At 40.7% G+C, this 19,201-nt stretch overlaps 1 protein-coding gene across 3 annotated transcripts in view; it reads right to left on the bottom strand.

The window, feature by feature from the left end:
- The window catches only part of stk11ip (serine/threonine kinase 11 interacting protein), a 37,624-nt gene extending 19,283 nt beyond the window's left edge, over positions 1-18,341 (bottom strand). For 2 of the 3 annotated variants that reach the window (XM_005457987.4, XM_003453192.5), the window contains exons 1-19: positions 18,154-18,341; positions 17,788-17,855; positions 15,110-15,312; positions 14,946-15,020; positions 14,742-14,837; positions 14,549-14,656; positions 14,389-14,460; positions 14,164-14,293; positions 13,755-13,858; positions 11,711-11,800; positions 11,360-11,401; positions 10,950-11,120; positions 10,780-10,861; positions 10,042-10,557; positions 9,665-9,882; positions 9,455-9,565; positions 8,159-8,399; positions 3,933-4,090; positions 3,584-3,836 (exon numbers count right to left, since the gene is read on the bottom strand). In XM_005457987.4, the coding sequence (XP_005458044.1) occupies positions 3,584-3,836; positions 3,933-4,090; positions 8,159-8,399; positions 9,455-9,565; positions 9,665-9,882; positions 10,042-10,557; positions 10,780-10,861; positions 10,950-11,120; positions 11,360-11,401; positions 11,711-11,800; positions 13,755-13,858; positions 14,164-14,293; positions 14,389-14,460; positions 14,549-14,656; positions 14,742-14,837; positions 14,946-15,020; positions 15,110-15,312; positions 17,788-17,854 (2,737 nt within the window). In that variant the 5' untranslated portion in view covers position 17,855; positions 18,154-18,341. Of the gene's footprint in view, positions 1-3,583; positions 3,837-3,932; positions 4,091-8,158; positions 8,400-9,454; positions 9,566-9,664; positions 9,883-10,041; positions 10,558-10,779; positions 10,862-10,949; positions 11,121-11,359; positions 11,402-11,710; positions 11,801-13,754; positions 13,859-14,163; positions 14,294-14,388; positions 14,461-14,548; positions 14,657-14,741; positions 14,838-14,945; positions 15,021-15,109; positions 15,313-17,787; positions 17,880-18,153 lie in introns of all 3 variants that reach the window. The other variant, XM_013276343.3, reaches the window with a different exon arrangement.
- Between the last annotated feature and the right edge of the window lie 860 nt (positions 18,342-19,201).

Below are 19,201 nucleotides of genomic sequence, written 5' to 3'. Positions count from 1 at the left end.
CAGATGATTCTACATTAATATCGTTACAGCGTAGCTTCCTGGAAACAGTGGGAAGCCTCGCATACAGTATTTCTTGGTTTTTATGAAACCATATTCGGAGTTTACTGTAGCAGACTGCAGTGCTGGCCAACAGCCCTCATGCAGACAGGCATTTAAGAGCAATAAATCCACCAAAGAACAGCAACAGAAGTTATTAGAACTGTGATGGATGGTTGTAGCTGATCAAAAACGACAGGGCACGGACCTGCACAGACCAAAGCCGAGGCCTTTGATTTGAGAAGAGTGCAAACAGAGATCTGATTAAAACAGCCTTTGAACTTTCAGATAACTGCTTTTAAATGGGGAGAGGTGCATGCACACACAAGCACACGCACAGGTTGACGAGTCTTTAGAGACCGGTTGAAGTGGTGCTCTGGAACAATGGATGCGCTGTGTCGCTAAAAAAAACCCCCAAACAAACCCCATATTCAATGTGCGTCAGTGTTTTGGGATGAGTTGTCTCCAGAACGAGACTGCCATTTCAGAAGGACAGATTACATGGCTCTGCAACTGCAATCTTACAATGGGAAAAAAAAAAAGAGGAAAAAAGGGGAAACAAGATACAGAAAGCTATCATTACGACTCAGCCTTCCCTCTCTGAGGCTTTCATTCCTCTCCCATCACTTCCAGCAATGACTCCAATCTGTCTTGTTGCACATTTACCATGTGGTTCATCTAAAAATGGCAGCCAGATGTGGGGGGGGGGGGGGGGGGGGGGCGCAGTCAGATGCTGTCACAGAGATACAGAGCAGCTCAGAAGATTTCTGTGCCACACAATATTCATAAATATTTCTCAGTCTGCGCTCACTTTCAATTAAGACTTAAATCTGTCTTTAGGAAAGGCAGTAAAGCCGACGTAAACAGTTTAAACCACATGCCACAGCTGATGTGTTTTACAATGACCACGCGAAGTGCAGAATTTGAGTTTGAAGCAATAAAACTCCACTTATATTTTACTGCTGTTTGGCTTGTCCTTCAATAAACAGTGCTGCCAACAAAGTTATTTTAGATGTAAAAAAACTTTATGTATGTGTATGTCAGGTATGCATGTCAGGATTTTCACTTGAGTGCGGTTAAAAGGTGCATGGTTAGCTGTATTGTTTTTAAAACTATACTACCGGCTAACAGCCGAAGCTTTAAAGCATGACTCGAAAGAGTTCAACCGCGACTCTTTATGACAAGCGCTCGCTTATCCATCCAAAGATGTGCACTCTGCCTGTGCACTGATAAGAAAAGCTGACATTTGAGGTGAAGTGATGCTTTTATTACTAGGCTCTTCATTTCTCTTTTACGACAACAGAGTGTTGGAACAGTGACTATAAAATGCTCTAAGCCTACGACATGTGAAGATACAGTGCTGTGAAAAAGCATTTGCCCCCTTTCTGATTTCTTAGTTTTTTGGATGTCATACTTACATGTTTCAGATCAAACAAATTCTAAGTTTAAGGGTTTTTTTCTTTACTTGGTAATCTTTGTCAAGAATTAAAACTTGTTTAATGATCGAAAACATGACAAATATCCGAAAAATTGCTAAATAAGGAAGGGGACAGATACTTTTTCGTAGCAGTGTATACAAAAGCCACAGTGTAACATCTGCTGTGCATTGTGCCCACTGCCACAACAAAAGAAAAACGAAAAGAAAAAAGAGAATAAGGGAACAGTTCAGTCGAGGGTACAACAGTTATTCTGTCTTCCTGCCTTTTGTCACTGCAGAGTTGCTCCAAAAAGTAAAGGTAACAAGCTAACAGCAAGACAAAAGAAACAACAGCATGCTCAATTCAAAATGATTAAACAGTCTAATGGGTGCTAAACCACTAAAATCCAAAGTATTAACCTCCCAAGACCCGAACTCTTCCACTACATGCTTTTTTAATTTCTCATTGATATTTGGACATATTGGGGCCCGATGAATGTAAAAACAAAGAATTACCAGATTTTATTTTTGCCTTATTTTTGTTTTTAAGAAAAATGAGAGCCACATATGAAGATATACGTTTAAAATCTTGATAGAACAGTAGCAGTATAATGTCCTCGTAAGTGGATATCAGGCCCTTGTAGAGCAAAATTGAGTATTTTGGTCTAAATAATCCAAAATGTGATGTCCACATATGTGGACGCCAGGTCCTAGGAGGTTAATAAGAACTTCGGCATTCACATTTACATATATTATGAACTTCATACAACAGTAAGAGGAAACGGAGAAGCCTTTTAGCCTGTGGCCGCCCTCAGCCTTTCCACATTTGGGTGTGACTCTCAATAAACCACCACCTGGTCCTAGTCCATGGCCAGCTGATAGCAAACATTAAAATATTAAAGTACAAAGTTAATTAAGTTGTTCATCCACAAACAGAGACTGTCTATAAAGCCACCCCCCCGACAAAAGACATTTATAAAAATCCTAAATCACATGAGTTTGTGATACAATAAAGGAATAAAGAATACATCTTAAAGTCCATGAATATCTTAAAAAAAAAAACATTAGAAAAAACAACACAAGTGCATTCATTATATATACATACTTATGACTACAGTTCTATCTATGCACCCAATAAACTAATCATAAAAACAACAACAACAACACCAATTGCTTATTTAATCTTCCAGGATACCCTTTTGACAGATAATTTATCCAATCAGCTTCGCTTTGGAGGTCTAGATGACTGTGAATGTCAGGCTACAGAGAACGTCTCGTTGTTATATCTGATTATATCTAATTCTCAGCTCCTCTTACCTTCCCCACACAGCAAAATCCACAAGGCCACTTTAATTAGTGTGCCACATGTGTGGTCCTACAAGTGATTCTATCACTCCATCTGTCTTTTTTTTTTTTTTTACCTGTATGTGGGTGTAATAAATGATTCCCTTTAATCATCCCATTACAGACCACACAGTTCAAATAGCCATTGTGAAGTACAGTACACACCGAAACCAGTAGTTAGGGTACTGTAATAAACAATAACATGTGAACATATACAAATGTCACAGTGTAACATGTATCCAAATATTGTGCCATGAGCCAAAGAAAACAAAAAACAAAGAGAAAACAAAAGCCTGAACATGTAATTTCATGCTTTAGTTATTTTTGTGTTTATGTGTTTATATGATGTTTGAAAGTGAGGAGGAGGAGGAAGGGAGGCTAAGACAGTTTGATCTGAAGAGAAAAACACATGAACTGGTTTCTAATTTCAAATCCATATGGTCAAAAAAATGAGTGTTGTTGCAATCTGCTGAACCCTACTCAAGAGAAAACTCACTCAAGTGAAACCCTACTACTTACATGTAACTTTCATTAGTAGTCTGAATGTATATTATTGTTGTATTGAATTTATATGTTCTAAATGTTTTGTTAAAATTCCTATTTTAAGACCTTAGTGTATTTCCATTTTGTGTATGTAGTTAAATTTCAGGTTAGTATTATCTTTCTGTCACAGTAAGAGGATCCTGGGTTGAAATCTACTGGCTGAACAGCTCAAAAGACAGACACGGATTTAATGTATGAACCTGGACCCTCATTACTTGCATTGTCTTTAAAGGGCAGACTCACCATTAGGGGTGGACCTTTCTGCAGGCTGTGCTTGCACTTGAGGTGGTGTAGCACCAGTAGCGGTGTAGTGGTAGCTGCCTGCTAGGTCCTCTCTACTTTGGCACACTGAGTTGCAGGAAAGGCGACTGGTCTGACTTGGACTATCTCCAATGAAGAAAGAGCTTCCTTGGGCAGTGACAAACATGGACTCTTCTGATGCATTAACAGCTTCTGGGATGGGACTGCTGCTGTTACTAGCATCTGTGTAATCATCCTGATGTAGAACAAAGAAAACATTAACAATTCTGAAATTCAATTACCGCAGGAGACAGAACAAAAGACAGTGAATAATTTAACATATGGGAAATACCTTATTAGCACTTTGCATGCTCTCAGTCATGTCTTGATGGTCATCGTCACTGTCGGCCCTGAATGAACGCTGGATGGGTGTACTGCTATAGGGAGATGCTTGAACAGCCACTTGGACAACATGATCACTACCACATTCTGGACAAATCTGACTTTTTCCTGTAAATACACACAAAAAGTATATAGTAAATTAAAGGGAACCTGTAGAATTTTTCCTTATTTTATGTCATAAAAACAGTATTACAATGATGCAATCTCATGGCATGGAGTCTAATAGACTAAGTTCCATCATCCGAGCGACATACGATGTGCTACCTTCCCCAATAAATCTGCAGCTGTGGTTTGGAAAGGACCCATCCTGCCCTCTGTGTACAGTCCCAGCAACACTCAAGCACATCTTGGTTGGTTGTAGGACTAGCCTTACTCAGGGCAGATACACATGGAGACACAACCAGGTCCTCAGGTGTCTAGCCGAGAAAGTTGAGTGCAAAAGAAAATCCATCAACGCTCAACCTTTCATGAACCAAGAGGAGCGTCAGTTTTCATCAGGATTTGTCCGGAAGGAGACAAGCTGAGGACAAGCCCCTCAACCCCAGACCTGGGCCCACTGAAGGTTGCCAGAGATTGGCAGATGCAAGCGGACTTGGAACAGAGGCTAATTTTTCCCACAGAGATCGTAACAACAACTTTGCGACCAGACCTTGTCCTTTGGTCTAACTCCCAAAAACTTGCGTACATCATTGAGCTGACGGTACCATGGGAGGAAGCAATTGAAGAAGCATTTGAGCGTAAGACGCTGCGGTACGCCAACTTGGCAGCTGAGGCAGAGGACAGAGGCTGGAAGATCAAGGTGCGCCCGGTGGAAGTGGGGTGCAGGGGCTTTGTTGCCAGCACAACAGCAAAGCTGCTTAGAGAGATTGGGATCAGAGGACAGGCGCAACGGCAGGCTATAAGAGAACTAGCTAACACTGCTGAGAGGACCAGTCACTGGCTATGGCTAAAAAGGGCTGACATCACTTGGGCAGCTAAGGCAGTCAGCTAACCGCAAGAGAAAAGAAATATTCCGCTCTTCTCCCCTCTGCTCTTCTTCCCTTTTCTGGGAGGCAGTGGGGAGGTAGAGCGTACAGCCCGATCCAGCAGGGAGGTGTGGGAAGCCAGATCGGGCGCCCCCCTTCCGGCTCTCCTCTCTGCTCTCTCCTATTTTGTCCCTTTTGTCTTACTTCTCTCTATCACCTTTTCTATCCCTTTGAAGAAGTTAGACTCCATAAATGCTAAAGAGGTAAGTATTTCTCAGTTGCAGTGAATTGAAAAATAAACTGTAGGAAACTAAACAGAAGAAAGAAGAAGGGAAATAACAAGTTAACATAAACCAGTGACACACTCCAGGGCCTGATCAACCCTGGCAGGGCCTCCTTGGATAAGGGTGTCTAGTGATAATGGCCGAAACACCCGATGAATCCAAGGTCCACTACTGACGATGTGTCCCAAACTGGTAAAGTGTCTGGGCTGCCTTTCCTCATAACAGCCATCCCTCAAGATTTTCTCCATTTAAAGCAATGCATTATCAGGGACTGTAACATCTAGTCCTTATTACTGAATCATATTAAACGTTGCTAAAAAAATATTCAAATAATGAGGTCAGTATATCTGGATCATGACAAACTGGAACTGTTACAGATGGTTGCACATCTTTATAAGATTAATGGTGTGGGCCTCCACAACAGGCCGCACCTATTCATACATTTCTTGGTGTACCCCTCCACAATAGGCTGCACTTCTTTTAAAGATTACTGGTGAGGCCCTCCACAACAGGCCATACCTCTTTATAAGCTTATTGGTGAGGCCCTCCAAAACAGGCTAAAGAAGCCCCGGCAACCTACTGTTCAAACCTTCTGTTTGCGAGGGGCAGCAAATTTAAGAAAAAGAGTAGGCGTAATGGAAGGGTGGCCTTGAAGAGAAAGGAGCTAAAAACCCTTTCTTTATTCAGTAGATGAATGGAGTAGTTACACGAAGACTCGGTATAAGATACGACTTTTCTAACCTGTGACTCATGCAAAGCTTCTCTTGTAATATCCAAGAGATAGAAGTAGGTTCAGTTTAACAAAGTTACTGTAACAACTGTATAGAAATCAAGATGTATGGTTTTTTAATCAAGATATGTTGTTACATATTTTTAATGTCAAGATACAAAAAGACAAGGGTTGTATAATAAACCTGTATGAACTTAGGTTTTGTACTCAAGAATGACAGGATGTTTAAAAAAAATCTGAAAACAACAGAAGAGAGTGACAGAAAACATGCATGGATATGTTTCAGGTCAAAGGAAATTATATTTTATCTACAAGGAGTGTAATCTGTAACCCACAGGCAAACAACTGTCTACGTTCAGACACGTGCAACGTGAAAAAATCTTTTGTTGTCCAAAATGTCAGCAGAACCACAGACTAAGCACACTAACAAAAGGTGTATGGTTCCAAAAGACTCTCCAAACATTTGTCGAACACAGCCTGTACATGCCCGTGCAGGTCTTAATGTCAGGTTTGGTTGGATTGTGGGTAGGAGGCTGCTGGAATGATGACTATTATCTGCATCCTGCTGATTACAGAAGTGGGAACTCTTGGCTATGGAATCCACAAGATAACGTGTTTGACGCTTCGAGAGAGGCTGTCTAAAACTAACATTTTGTCTTGTGAAATTATGTAGCTCAACCAGTGGGAAACTGATAGTTGGCAAGTACTCTCAAATCAATGAATTTGGTACTTGCAATGTTTGACCTTGTGTCATTTCTGCTTTGGTTTTTATGGTAGCACAAAACCTGCAGACCCTCAGATATTAATCATTAAGAAAATCTGTCTCTTACTGTCATTGCATTATTCATTATTTTACTGCATTATTCACCATTTTTATCCGTTTATCAAGATAAAAATGGTGAACACTTTTGGCTTGGTTTCCTCCTGACTCATAGACCTTCTGTTTGCAGGGTATAGCAATTTATATGAAAGGTGGCTTAAAGCAGTGATTCTGAAACATTTTGTTCACGCCGTAGATCAGAGTCCAAAAAATAAAGCTTCACACCCACCACCGGATTACTGAAATATTATCATTTATTTATGTTTAAACTGCTCATTTTAGTGCACCTTTATTGTATCTTTTTATTGGCTATTATGACTAAAATGGCCTCTTTCTGTGCACAGTGCTTTGTGCCTGTTTGCCTGTGAAAATAAGTAAACCTATAATTTACTCACCACCCATTTTCATTAATAATAAAGAACCGGCCCAGCTTAACTTTAATAACCTGAGGTCAGCAAGATAGCAGCAGCAAACTCTTCACCGTTTATATTTAATTTTTATCATTCAATTTATTGTGTATTTTGACCCTGGTCTTCCACCGACGACGTGCTGTAGCTATGTATCCCACCACTATTGCTTGCCCCACAGTTTGAAAAGCACTGGCTAAAAAAGAAAGCTTAGGGCTCAAAGAGAACTAAGGGTTATTTTGTTAATCATGCAAAGCTACTCTAGGAGAGTCCAAGAAAAAAATATGGAGCTGGAAATGAGCACAAGATTGTTTTACCTCTTTATAGACCTGTCTGTGCTTTTTTTGGAACGATTTATTTCTCTGTGCAAGAAATTTAATCTCTCTTTGTATACAAAAGGTGCTTTATAAATAAAATCTCCTCATCTAGAAACATCTAGTACTTGGCTATTTAAGGATAGTTTAGTTCGTGAGAGTGACCATGATTCATCAGGGATGACTCAGTTTCATGGATGAATCAGAATCAGTGTTGTAGTGTGCATGTCTGTGTGTGTGTGTGTGGGCTCCTCTCACATGTGACGATGACAGATTCAGCTATAAACTAAAGCCAGATATCACTTTGCTTTGGCAGTTTTCTATTTTTTTTTTTTGGTTGTATTTTTTAACAAAAAGATTTGTGCCTTAAGTGCATTTTTCCCCATTTCAAAACAGCTCCAAACATCTGGCTAGTGCAAACAGATCAAAAGGTTTTTCTTAAACTCTTCTTGCTGTTTGTATATTTTTTCCTCTGCACATTTTAACTTTGTGGATGCCAATTTAAAGAGAAAACATGCAAAAATACTTACAGAAAGAATAATATTGCTTTTATCTGCCTTGAGTGTTATATACATATAACACTCACTCACTGAGTGCCTCTTCCTGTGTCTGTTTATCAACTCTTGACAATGAACGCTGCAGGAACTCACTCTTACCTTTGCTGGCCCACTGTGCCTCTATCAGCTCCTCCCCATCCTGTTCCTGCACACCTTCTGATAGCATCATAGCTCCTCTCCTCCTCGTTGTTCGTCCACCGGCTTCCTCTTCATCGGCCTCTCCCTGAAGAGTGAATTCTGACCTGCAGCGAAGGCACTGCAGGCGAATGCAGCTGTGACAGAGCTCAGAAACCCGGCGTTGGTTTTCCTCCACCACATTAGACAGTATGTCAGTCAGAGCCTGGTCAGCAAAAAAACTGTTTGTTAACAAACAGGAAAACCAAGACATTTCTGCTCACTAAACAGTTCTGCAGGAGACAAAGGTGGTAATAATACATTTTTTACAGCAGTTCAGAGATATACAAGCATTCTCCACACATTCCAGACAATATTAACTTTTTCCTGTAACTACACAAAAAATTAAAGGGTACCTATAATGCTTTGTGTTATTTTATGTCACAGATATCCTGTTACAATAGTGGATTCCCATATCAAACGTGGCAAAAAAAAAAAAATGGGCAGGCAATTTTCCCACGAGGCCACATGAGAAACTGGGACTGTTGTGGAGGGCTACCTCTTAAGCTTGTGTGGTGCTCCACAACAGGCTGCACCTTATTATTAGACAATATGTCAGTCAGAGCCTGTTCAGCAAAATAAATAATAAGAAATAATTCTGGAGGAGAGAAAGGTGGTAATAATACATTTCTACCTGCAGCCCATGAGATATACAAGCATTCTCTTTTCTTTTCTCTCTGACAGGCTGCAAACTAAAAACTGAAGTATTTATATAAAATGTCTTAACAGGATAGGAGAACTCAAGAAAATATTAGAATGGATTTCCACAAACGACTACATTTGACAAACTTCTGAATCTAGCAGCCATTCTTAGTTCTTTCCTTAAGTAGAACCTCAAGGTGCTCGTTTGGTTTTACACTTAATTCAGATATGTGTGTATTTAAACATACATTACATATTAACTGAACAGCTTTCTGCTTTTAACATTTCATCTGACACAGGTTTTAGATTGTACTGCTGTTGACTGTCATGAGATACACAAAAGTAACATGGACTGAGCAGAGGACAGCCTGTGAGCATGCCCAGACAAGTGCAGAGTGTCCAAGAAGTCAGTGGGTGGGTGTTCTTATTTACATACATTCCTTCATTGTACGCACCTTGCACGTCATCCACATTGATGTGTGGGAAAATTTTGTGCTCCATCTGACAGCACAAACAACCACTCCTGGCAACAGAAGTTTGTTTGCATGAATTTAAATGTGTGAGAGTTCTTCAGCTAACCTGCAGTGCTTGCTGAGGGTCATCATCTAACAGGACGTAGCGTCTCCTCCGTTTGTCCTTGCTGATATAGTCAAAGTAAAGTTCTACAGCTGGAAACTGCTTTTCTACATCCTGAAAGATAGTCAAAGTCATTTATCAAGCTGATAAAAATATTATATTTTCCTTGATAGAGGTAAAGATTTTAGAGATATGAAGAATGTCCTTTCATACCCCTCGGGTCCATGCAGCCTCAGTTGTTTCCACCTTAGCCAGGCTATCCAGCTCCAGACGACATCTCTCCTGGCCACATTGCATGTCCATCTCAAGCACTAAGCCCTTTTTGATGCACAAGAACACCTCCCTTCTTCCCTTCCTCTGCCCCTGACCTTCACCAAGCCCCTCCTCTTTGTGAGATAAGACACCAACAAGCAGAGGGTGACAAAGGTCCACTACGAGAAAAAAAAAAAAAAAGTAGTAGTAAGAGAAAGCAAATCACAACTGGAGAACTTTTATGCTGATTATCATTCAGATTAACTGCATTATGTCAATTCGAGCACATATTGAGGTAGACACTGTTTAAGATGTTTCTCAATTTTCAACCTCCCTACCTCCTAAATCCTCTTCTTCTTCATGATTGGTCTCCCCACTCGCTGCTCTAGCAGACCTGTGGCTCTCTGGACTTGGCTGAGGTGAACTCACTACTCCCTGGCTCATCACCAGCCCATCTACCATGCTGTTATCCAAGGTGGACTCTGTCAGCTGAGGGGTCTGACCACCTTCCAAGGTGGACTCCATTTCGAGGTCTGCATCCACGTCAGAGGCCTCATTTCTGGGTTCGGAGGAAAGAATAGGTGGTGGGAGGACTTCCGGGACTTTATGGGAAGACGGTGGCGACGGCTGCTGCTGTGGGATAGATGCAGTGATAGTGGTAGTGGTGATGGTGGTGGTGGTGGTGAGGCCGTTGGAGAGGGTTTGAGAGCAGAAGGTTTGCTGGTTAACAGTGGTGGTGAGCGTTAAGGGTGAAGCTCCATCTAGATGGTGTTCATATCTTAGCCAGTCTTCTCCGAGTTGTTCCCTGAAGCTGGACATGCGTTCAATCTCCTGCTGGTGCTGAAGGACAATGCCTAGAAGAGGAAAAAAAAAAAAAACAGCATGCTCGTATCCACCTCTATACTTTTAGTCTTGGACTTTGCATGACTTTTCTTTGTTGAGCATATGCTAAGGTTGTTATTTGATACTTTAGCAATATTTAACAAGAGCATACTCCATTATTACAGTACAAGGTGAATCATAATTTTTGCCTTTATGTTGAAACTTAAGATGGCAAACATTTTTTAACAACAGACCCTGTTTGGAGGACAAGGGTCTGGACTCATAATCAGTATCACTGGGCTCGGATATGCTGGCCCTCCGCACTTTCACCTTACTCTGAAACAAAAATTGACAATTTTTCAGTAAACATCAGAGAAAAGCACTAACAAAAGCATATCAACACCCAAAAGAGCATCACTCCTACCCTATTTTTCCTTCTGCGAAGGTTTGAGACAACCGCTTCTCCGACAGACAGGCTGTCACTCAGCTCCCCCGGCCCACTAGATGCTTCCTGGTTACTGCGTTCTGCAGGCATGGAGTAACCTGAAGGCAAAGTCTGCACCTGGACCATCAGCTGCCCTGGTTTTGGCAGAACCTGCAGAGAAGAGTACTCCTACTTTACTACCACAAATGATTTTAAGTATTAATTCCACTTTTTCTTTCCCAAATACAGTGCAAATAAATGTAGATTACATCTTGCTATAAAGTAAATAAATGTAGCATATAGCAACAATTTACACCGCATGAATTTTTGAGTCACTCTGAAGAGAATCTGCTTTAGTATCAAGCTTTTAAACTGAGAGATGATGAAGTGATGTTAAGAGTGAGACTCACTGATACTTCAGATGAGGACAGTGGGGTGCCATCAAGTTTGAGCTATAAAGAAAGAAAAAAGGGAATGCCTGAAATTTTGGGTGAAAACAAGAAAGGCAAATCTGGGAAGCTTGTGCAGTGCAGCCACTCGCACACAAACACACTGCAGCTCAAACCTTTGTGTGAATAGCAAAGCTGCACTTTGTGATAAACTGAGACATTTCTTGGAGAACAGATGAGAACAGATGAGCCAGAAGCTACTAGAACTTAAAAACAATCCTTTCACATCACATTTCCTTCTTTGGAAATGTAAGGTAAACTTTAAAAGTATATATATGCACAATACACTCAGTTACAGTTCTTATCACTCACTCTGGTGTTGGCAGCTTTTGGCGAGAGGTGTCTGACCGTGGAGGTGCGGTGGGTCTTCTGGAAGTACAGTGGGTTTCCCTCCAGATTCAACTGAAAAAAAGAGTTTGCATTGTTAGGTACTCCCCTAACGGAAAAAAAAAAAAAACCTCCCAGTTTGAAACCAGGAAGCAGAAAATCTTGTGATAAAGCTTGTGATTAGGGCTAGATTAGATGACTTTAAAGTTTTTGGTGTAAAACTTCACCACAGATATCAGTAGACTGCAGATTGAAGTTAACTGAATTCAGTTTTCTTACCTCTCCCAATTCAAGTGCATAATTCTATCTACGGTGGCCGCTATGCCACAAACTGTGTATCTGACATCCCCGTGTTGGTGTTGTTCCTATATCATCTTAATAATGCTGGTCCAGGATCAACATTGCAACCAAGTAATCACACTGTTTTGTTGTCATAGCTTTGCAATGTGGGGAAAAATGCCTTTGTTCAAATAAAACTCTCTTCTGGTTCAAATGGTAAGCATTTCAACTCTTTTATTAGCATTAGCTAACTTCCTGGCTAATGTTAGCTAAATGCTCAGATGCCACTGGTCAGCTGCAATGTTAATCCTGGACCACCATTGTTATGATGATGATGTAGGATCAACACCAACACAGGGATATCAAATTGTGCAGGACAAACAACTCTGCCCATTCTTTATCTTTGGTGAGTAAAGACTGTCAGTCCACTGTTTACCTCAGCTGTCAATATGTGTCCATGTCTATTTACTTTGGAAGAGGCTGTAAACCTTTGTGAAAGGAGTCCTGATACAAGTCGATGAGTCAATGAAGTTTACTTCTATTTGATGAGAGCGATACTGAGGTGAGTTGTTCAAGATATCCTGAACATTTCTGTCAGTGTTTTTTGCTGCTGTTAGCTTCGGTTAGCCTTTGTTAGCTGCTGTTAGTGAAACTTTCGCTGATTAGGATGCGACACTGCTGGACTCTGACCCTTAGTGAATAAACTGTCATACAATGTGAGAATGTAATCAAACGGTTTGTCACAGCGATAAAGCCTAACATTAGCTGGCATAACATTAGCTTATAACCAGCTGTCATTGTTCATCCAGCTTTCGTCAGCTGTACAGAAATGGGGGGATTGTGCGTCTAATCTGTTGCCATTAAGTAACTGGGACAATATCTGGAATAAATAAGCAGGTTTTCATGTGTTAGGGCCCTGACTTCAGTTTTGCAGATGGGGCTTGAGGTGAGGAAGAAGAGGATGATATTCTATTAAGATACTGGTGGTGTTGCCTCCTTCCTTCCGGTTTTCAGTTTATCAGTGGAGGGGACCCCTTCTTATATGATAAAACACAAGTATGAACCTTCATATCTTCAGTCTAAAGGTGCATACACAAATTCAAATTTGCCTGAACAGCACGGGAATGGCTACGAGTTCTCTCCTTCTTTGGGAAGTTATGTATGTGGCCAGTCTCTTACCACATTGATAAAATATGATTAGGCGGAACAGTGACGTCCATCGTATTCAAGATGTTTGTGGCACAAACCAGTGCCGGCGCCTGCGCAGTTTTAATGGGTTAAGTCTAAGTTTATAAGAACACATCAGTTTGTTGGAAGGCGTAATTACACACTAATCCGTGTAGATTTATGAGTACAACTTTATTTTTCTCAATAAATGGCTATTGCACCTTTAAACCATTGTTTAGTTATGCCGCTATAGGCTCAGGCAGCTGGGGGACCTCAAAGTCAACCTCATTAGTATTTTCTAGAAATATGAGGTAAAATGCTTCTTCTGTATTGCAACGTTAAAGACTTTAAAAAAAACAAATACTTGATCAATAGTGATCAATTCCAACAGTTTAGCCCAGCCCCACTTTTGTAACGTTTTCATGCAAATCCATCCAGAAATCCAGGTTTCAGAAAAGAAACCTGCTAACAAGCAGATTTAAAAACAATCAGCCCTAATCGCTTGACCTCACTGGCAGCAGTAACAGAGTGTCATGTAAATTTGACCATCTGAGGATAAATGTGTGCATGTGTGCATCCTTACTGTGTTGAGGCAGTGCAGCAGGGAGAGAGGAGCCAGCTGGGAATGCTCCAGGAGGATGTTGTAGGCCAGGTCTAAATGCTGGAGAGAAGACAACTGTTCCACGCCTGTTTTAATGAGAGATGCCAATGATGCAAGTGAATTCAAACTCGTGCACAAGTTCAAGAGCACTGGTTTGAAAAGAAAAAAATGACTAAACATTAAGTTATGTAATTAAATTCTCATGTTCTTTTCCCTTATTAAAAATATCTCTGTGTGATGAAGTAAACGATCCTACAAAAAAGTGGCTTGTATATCTTCATGCTGCTTCCTCATCTACCAGCTTCATCACTATTTGGTCTCTTTGCTGAGAAGGTTAATTGGGCTTTAAGAAGAGTACGGGAAGCCTGCGACAGATAACAGTCGTTCTTACCGTTGATGGTTTCCAGTTCGTTGTTCCTGAGGATGAGTGTGACCAGCTTGGCCCTAGCACTCAGACCGAGTGTTGGCGCCCTCTGCAGGCAGTTGTAGCCCAGGTTCAAGTGTTCCAGCTCAGTCAGAGCCTGAGTAAAAGCGAAAATACAGTAAAACAAGATTACTGTTAATTGCAGAATAAATAAATAAAGCTTAGATTCTATGTAACCAATAGCAATCCAACCTTTAGGAATTCAGCACACTCCTGAATCTTGTTATGGCTTAGATCCAAAGATTTCAGGACATTCAGTAAACTCTGTAAGATTTGAAGAAGTTGAAGTTGAATAGAAATAACAAGTGCTTATGAATCAGTAATGACACATTTGTGTATTTGCTTGTCTCACCAGCGACTGGTCAAGGCAAACTATGGAGTTGTAGCTGAAGTTCAGGGTGTGAAGTTCAAGCCATGGTAGCGCTGAGCTCAGATCACCTCCACACAGAGAGAGCAGCTCCTAAAAATGCACATCATATAAATCACTGAGCTTTTTGGTCCTCTCACATTCCCAGAAACCTGCTCGTGCTACCGGCTGAGAGTACCTCCAAGGAACTGAGGCTCTTTGAGCAGGTAAAAACCTCCAACTGGGAGTAAACTCCTCTGAGTCCCTCGAGACAGTGAGGGGGGATTCTCTTCAGCTGGTGAGGAAGAACAAGCAAAGCCGAGTTATAATGTAAAAGAACCGTGGACTTAAAAAAAGCACCTTAAACAACAAGAAGTGAAAGTAGGAAGTATTCATACATTACCTCCAAACACTTCAGAGACTTGAAAGGGAAAATTTTTAACACAGACTCGAGCCTCACACCCGGTGGGTTGATGAGCTGCAAACACACAGCGAGTCAGAAATGAGTTGGCAGGGACCACTTTTGGGACTCAATGTGAAAGAACCAAGTTCTGGGTTAAATCCAACCTTGAGGGAGACGGTCTTCTGCAGGATGTCAAACAGGAACTGCAGCTGTAGCAGGGAAGCCGTGTCAGCTGGGTGGGAGGGCAGCGCGAGGAACCCGTGTTGCTGGCTCCGGGATAGCAAGTACTGCTCAAACAGCCTTGTGAGCTGCTGCAAGGTGGCGGCCGGTAGGGTCAGCGTGCTGCTGCCATCCAGCACCACATCACCTGGAGGGTGAAAGCGAGTTTTCATGCTTAAAGTAATCAGCCAGATTTGATTGACTAGTGACAAGTTAGTCAGCTACAGAATGAATGAGCAGCTCCAATGCAGTGCTGTTTGAGTCACAGATTTGGACGCATCCACCTGAATATTACTGTTGTTGGATGTCAGCTGAGCTCAGTAATTTAGTTAGCTATGCCTCTTTTCCACCAACTCCTACTCAGCGCAACTCAGTTTTTAAGGTTTTCCATTAGGTGGTAGTAGCTGGTACCACATACTTTTTAGTACCACTTCGGCCCCGGTTCTAAGTGAGCCAAAAATGTGATGTCATGGACGGCATGCTGCTAATCGGCCAGGCAGTGACTACATTGAAGGAGACATGAGAGCGACTCCTTCCCAAGAATAAAAACTTAAAATTTTTTAAACCTGGTAACAAGGGAAGTGTTTACACACGCTGCCCACCAGAATTTTCTCTTGCTGTGTTGTGTTTGTGGCGCATACTACTGGGGTCTTGGGATGTTCGGGCAGCCTTGCTGTAACGACCCCACCAACATTGAGATGGTACTTGTAACTGAAAAATGCAGAAACTGAGCAGAGTAGGTGCTAGTGGAAAAAAAGCTTTAGTGATCACGAACTTGGCAAATGGCTGAGTGTGTGTTACACACATAAAAAAATCATAAAAAACTATTAAACTGTTGTTAGTGGTCTGATGTCAGCTAAATAATTTGCATTTCTGAAAATGAATCATTATCAATGAACTATTAACACCACTCTCATTCATGTATTTAGTTCATATTGGAGATTTCTGTGGACAGGAACCTCAGAATAGCATCCCTGCTGTTTGGCGATGATGTGGTTCTGCTGGCTTCATCGGTGCATGACCATCAGCATGCACTGGAGCGGTTTGCAGCAGAGCGTGAAACCGCTGAGATGGGAGCCAGCGACTCTGAGTCTGAGGAAGCGATTCACTGCTGGGAAAACGGTGCAATGCTCTCTTTGGGTTGGGAAAGAGAGGCAGCCTCAAGGCGAGTGAGTTCAAATATCATGGGATCTCATTCACGAGTGTTGGGAAGCTCGACGGACAGTTTAGTGCGGCGTCAGCAGAAACCTGACTGTTGAACCAGGCCGTTGTGGTGAAGACAGTTTCGATTTACTGATCCATCCACGTTCACAACTTTCACCTATGGTCATGACTTCTGGGTAACAACCAAAAGAGTAAGGTAACGAATACACCCTTTACCTGGACTGTGCCTTTGAGGTGGGGTAATGACTTAAGGCCCGGGACACAGAATCAGCACAGCAGAGGCTCCAATGTGGTCCACTGGACAGTTTAGAAAAATTTGAAGGAGCGCATAAATTTTGGACTTTTTATCAATTTTTTCATAAGTTTACAGGTTTTTGTTCTACTGATAAATACCTCCCACATGGACATTCAGAAATTAAGTAACAGATAAACATTTAAATGACAGAAAAAGTTATTTAACACTATCTGCTCCAGAAACTTCTTTTTACAACAGGCCCACAGTAACAATTACCTTGATGCCATTTTTACTGAAAATCATAGAAAATGATTTTCTATTTTCTATGAATTAATGAAAACTTTGTTTTATAATTACAGGACAGTCTCAGCGATGAGCAGCCAAGTCTTGTTCTGAAACTTTACACATTTATTTCTTACAATTTAAGCACACAGCGCTTATTGACAGATTTATTTCATTTAAAACAACAGCATTTCTTTATCGTGCATGGTTAAATCTGTAGTTCAACTTTAAATTAAGAAAAAGGGGAGCTTCACTGGTCCGTCCCACTTGAGGTCAAAACGATCTATATGTGGACTGTGTTGTAAAAGGAGTTTGACATCCCTGATCTAGAGGACTCTCAGAGTAGAGCTGCTGCTCTTGCCAGCTGAGTTGCTCTAGGCATCTGGTTAAAAGGCAGTTTTTTCTGTTTGTTTGTTTGTTTGTTTTTAGATGCCTCGCTTTAGAGGTTTTTGAGGCACGCCCAACTTTGAGGACACCCCAGGGTAGACCCAGAGGAACTGGGAACGCCTCTGGATCCCCCAGGAGGGACTTGAAAGTATTGCTGCTGTGAATGTGACCCAGCATCAGATAACTGGAAGACAACAGATGGATGGTTGATTTCTCTCAATAATATAACACCCCCTTTCAAATAACTCCTCAGACAAATTAAAAGGAAAACATTATCTGTAAACAGACTGTAAAACCGCCTACATTATTAATGAATAGGGGATTAGGCTGGCTCAGTTATTATCTCATACATCGTCTGTTGAGATAGCTTAAAGCGCAATCAGATTTTTTTTTCGGGGGGGATGAAGGCTGTTACACTATTAAGTTTCCTCACAGAGCGAACCTGGATGGCCCTGAACCTGTCAACGTGAGTAAACCGCCTCATGATCCTGTGTCATGCTGCTGTTTTTGGACGGATGTTGTACGTAAAGGGAACTGTGTCACACTGGCACATACCGTTATTTCGGAGAAGTGTGGCCAAGCTATGTACGAGAGGAGAGTGGCCCGTCTGAGGTGCAGCCATCCTGTAAGAATTCAAGCAAAGAGTCCTGAGGACACAACCCACGGAAATTAAAAACAGAAAAGCTTCTCTTGCACGCGTTCAGTACATTTCGTGCTGGTGTTTCAGCGCATTTGAAAAAAACAAAAGACGACTACAGACAATCATACCACAGCCTCGGGCTAATAAACACTTTTTCCGTGTTATTGTAGTTAGCGTTCAAAGCTTTAGAGACACGCTAACTGACATTAGCATTCAAAACTATACTATTGCTAGCAGTTAGCTCGGCTGAAGTATCTTGATAAGTAAGTAAAACGACATACCTGTGCAATGACAGCCCACAGCCGGGTTGCTAACATCAAGGTGTTACTTATACTTATAGAGCATATTAATTTTTGCGCACAAAGAAACGCCACGTTACGGCGCTCATTTGTAATTGTGGCAATACAGCGCAGAGTGATGTTGACATTTTTTACCTCCGTCACATGACGGAACTGAAAGCGTGTACGGTAGCCTCGTTATACCAAAAAGTATGACTGTAATAATAAAGTTTCTTCTTTTTTTTAAATCGTTCTTCTTCTTTTTTCTTTTTCTTCTTAATATTACTAGTATTCATAATAATAGTAAAAATCCTCACAGTTTAAATAAAGGCACACATTAAAGATAAGTATAAATGTCACCGCATACAGTCAAACGTTCAGTTCAAGGTTATTATACTAAAATTAAACTAACATAAACTAAAACTAGACGTGCAAAAAATTGTTGTTAACTGAAATAAAAATTAAAAAGTGGCCTTTAAAAAAGAAGAAAAAATAATTGAAATGATTTTGTAAAATTTGAAAATTAACAAAAACTTTAAAAATCTATTTAGAGAAAGGAAATATCATTAGTTTTCCTCTTTGTCAGTTTGGTAAAGTTTATTATTACAGCTTGCCTGATGATGCTTTGATGACCTGATACTGACCTGACTTAGAGTACACTGGCTTCAAAAAGTGGTGCTTTTTTATTTTAATACCTATGCAGATTTTCCTGAATCTTGACTTCAGCATATGTCCTCTATATAGTATTAACTGAAATTAATAAAAACTAACATTTTAAACAATAAAAACTAAACTAAAATGAGCAAACCCGATCAGGAAACTGACTGAATCTGAATTTAAAAAACAAGAAAACAAAAACAAAAATAAAACTGATTTAAGAAAATACAAAAGTATAATAGCTCTGTTATGATCTTACAATAATTCAAAAATACATATTTTTATACACATATAAGATGTAAACTATGGCCAAAAAATTATGAAAGAAAGATTAAGACAGAACACTCTATAAAATGAATAAGCAGTTCTTTATGTTCTACTTAAAAGGCAGAAA

This window comes from Oreochromis niloticus, linkage group LG23 (genome assembly GCF_001858045.2).
Source record: "Oreochromis niloticus isolate F11D_XX linkage group LG23, O_niloticus_UMD_NMBU, whole genome shotgun sequence".
Classification (NCBI taxonomy): domain Eukaryota; kingdom Metazoa; phylum Chordata; class Actinopteri; order Cichliformes; family Cichlidae; genus Oreochromis; species Oreochromis niloticus.
Note: the sequence above shows the minus strand (reverse complement) of the source record. Positions and strands in the feature narration are given on the sequence as shown.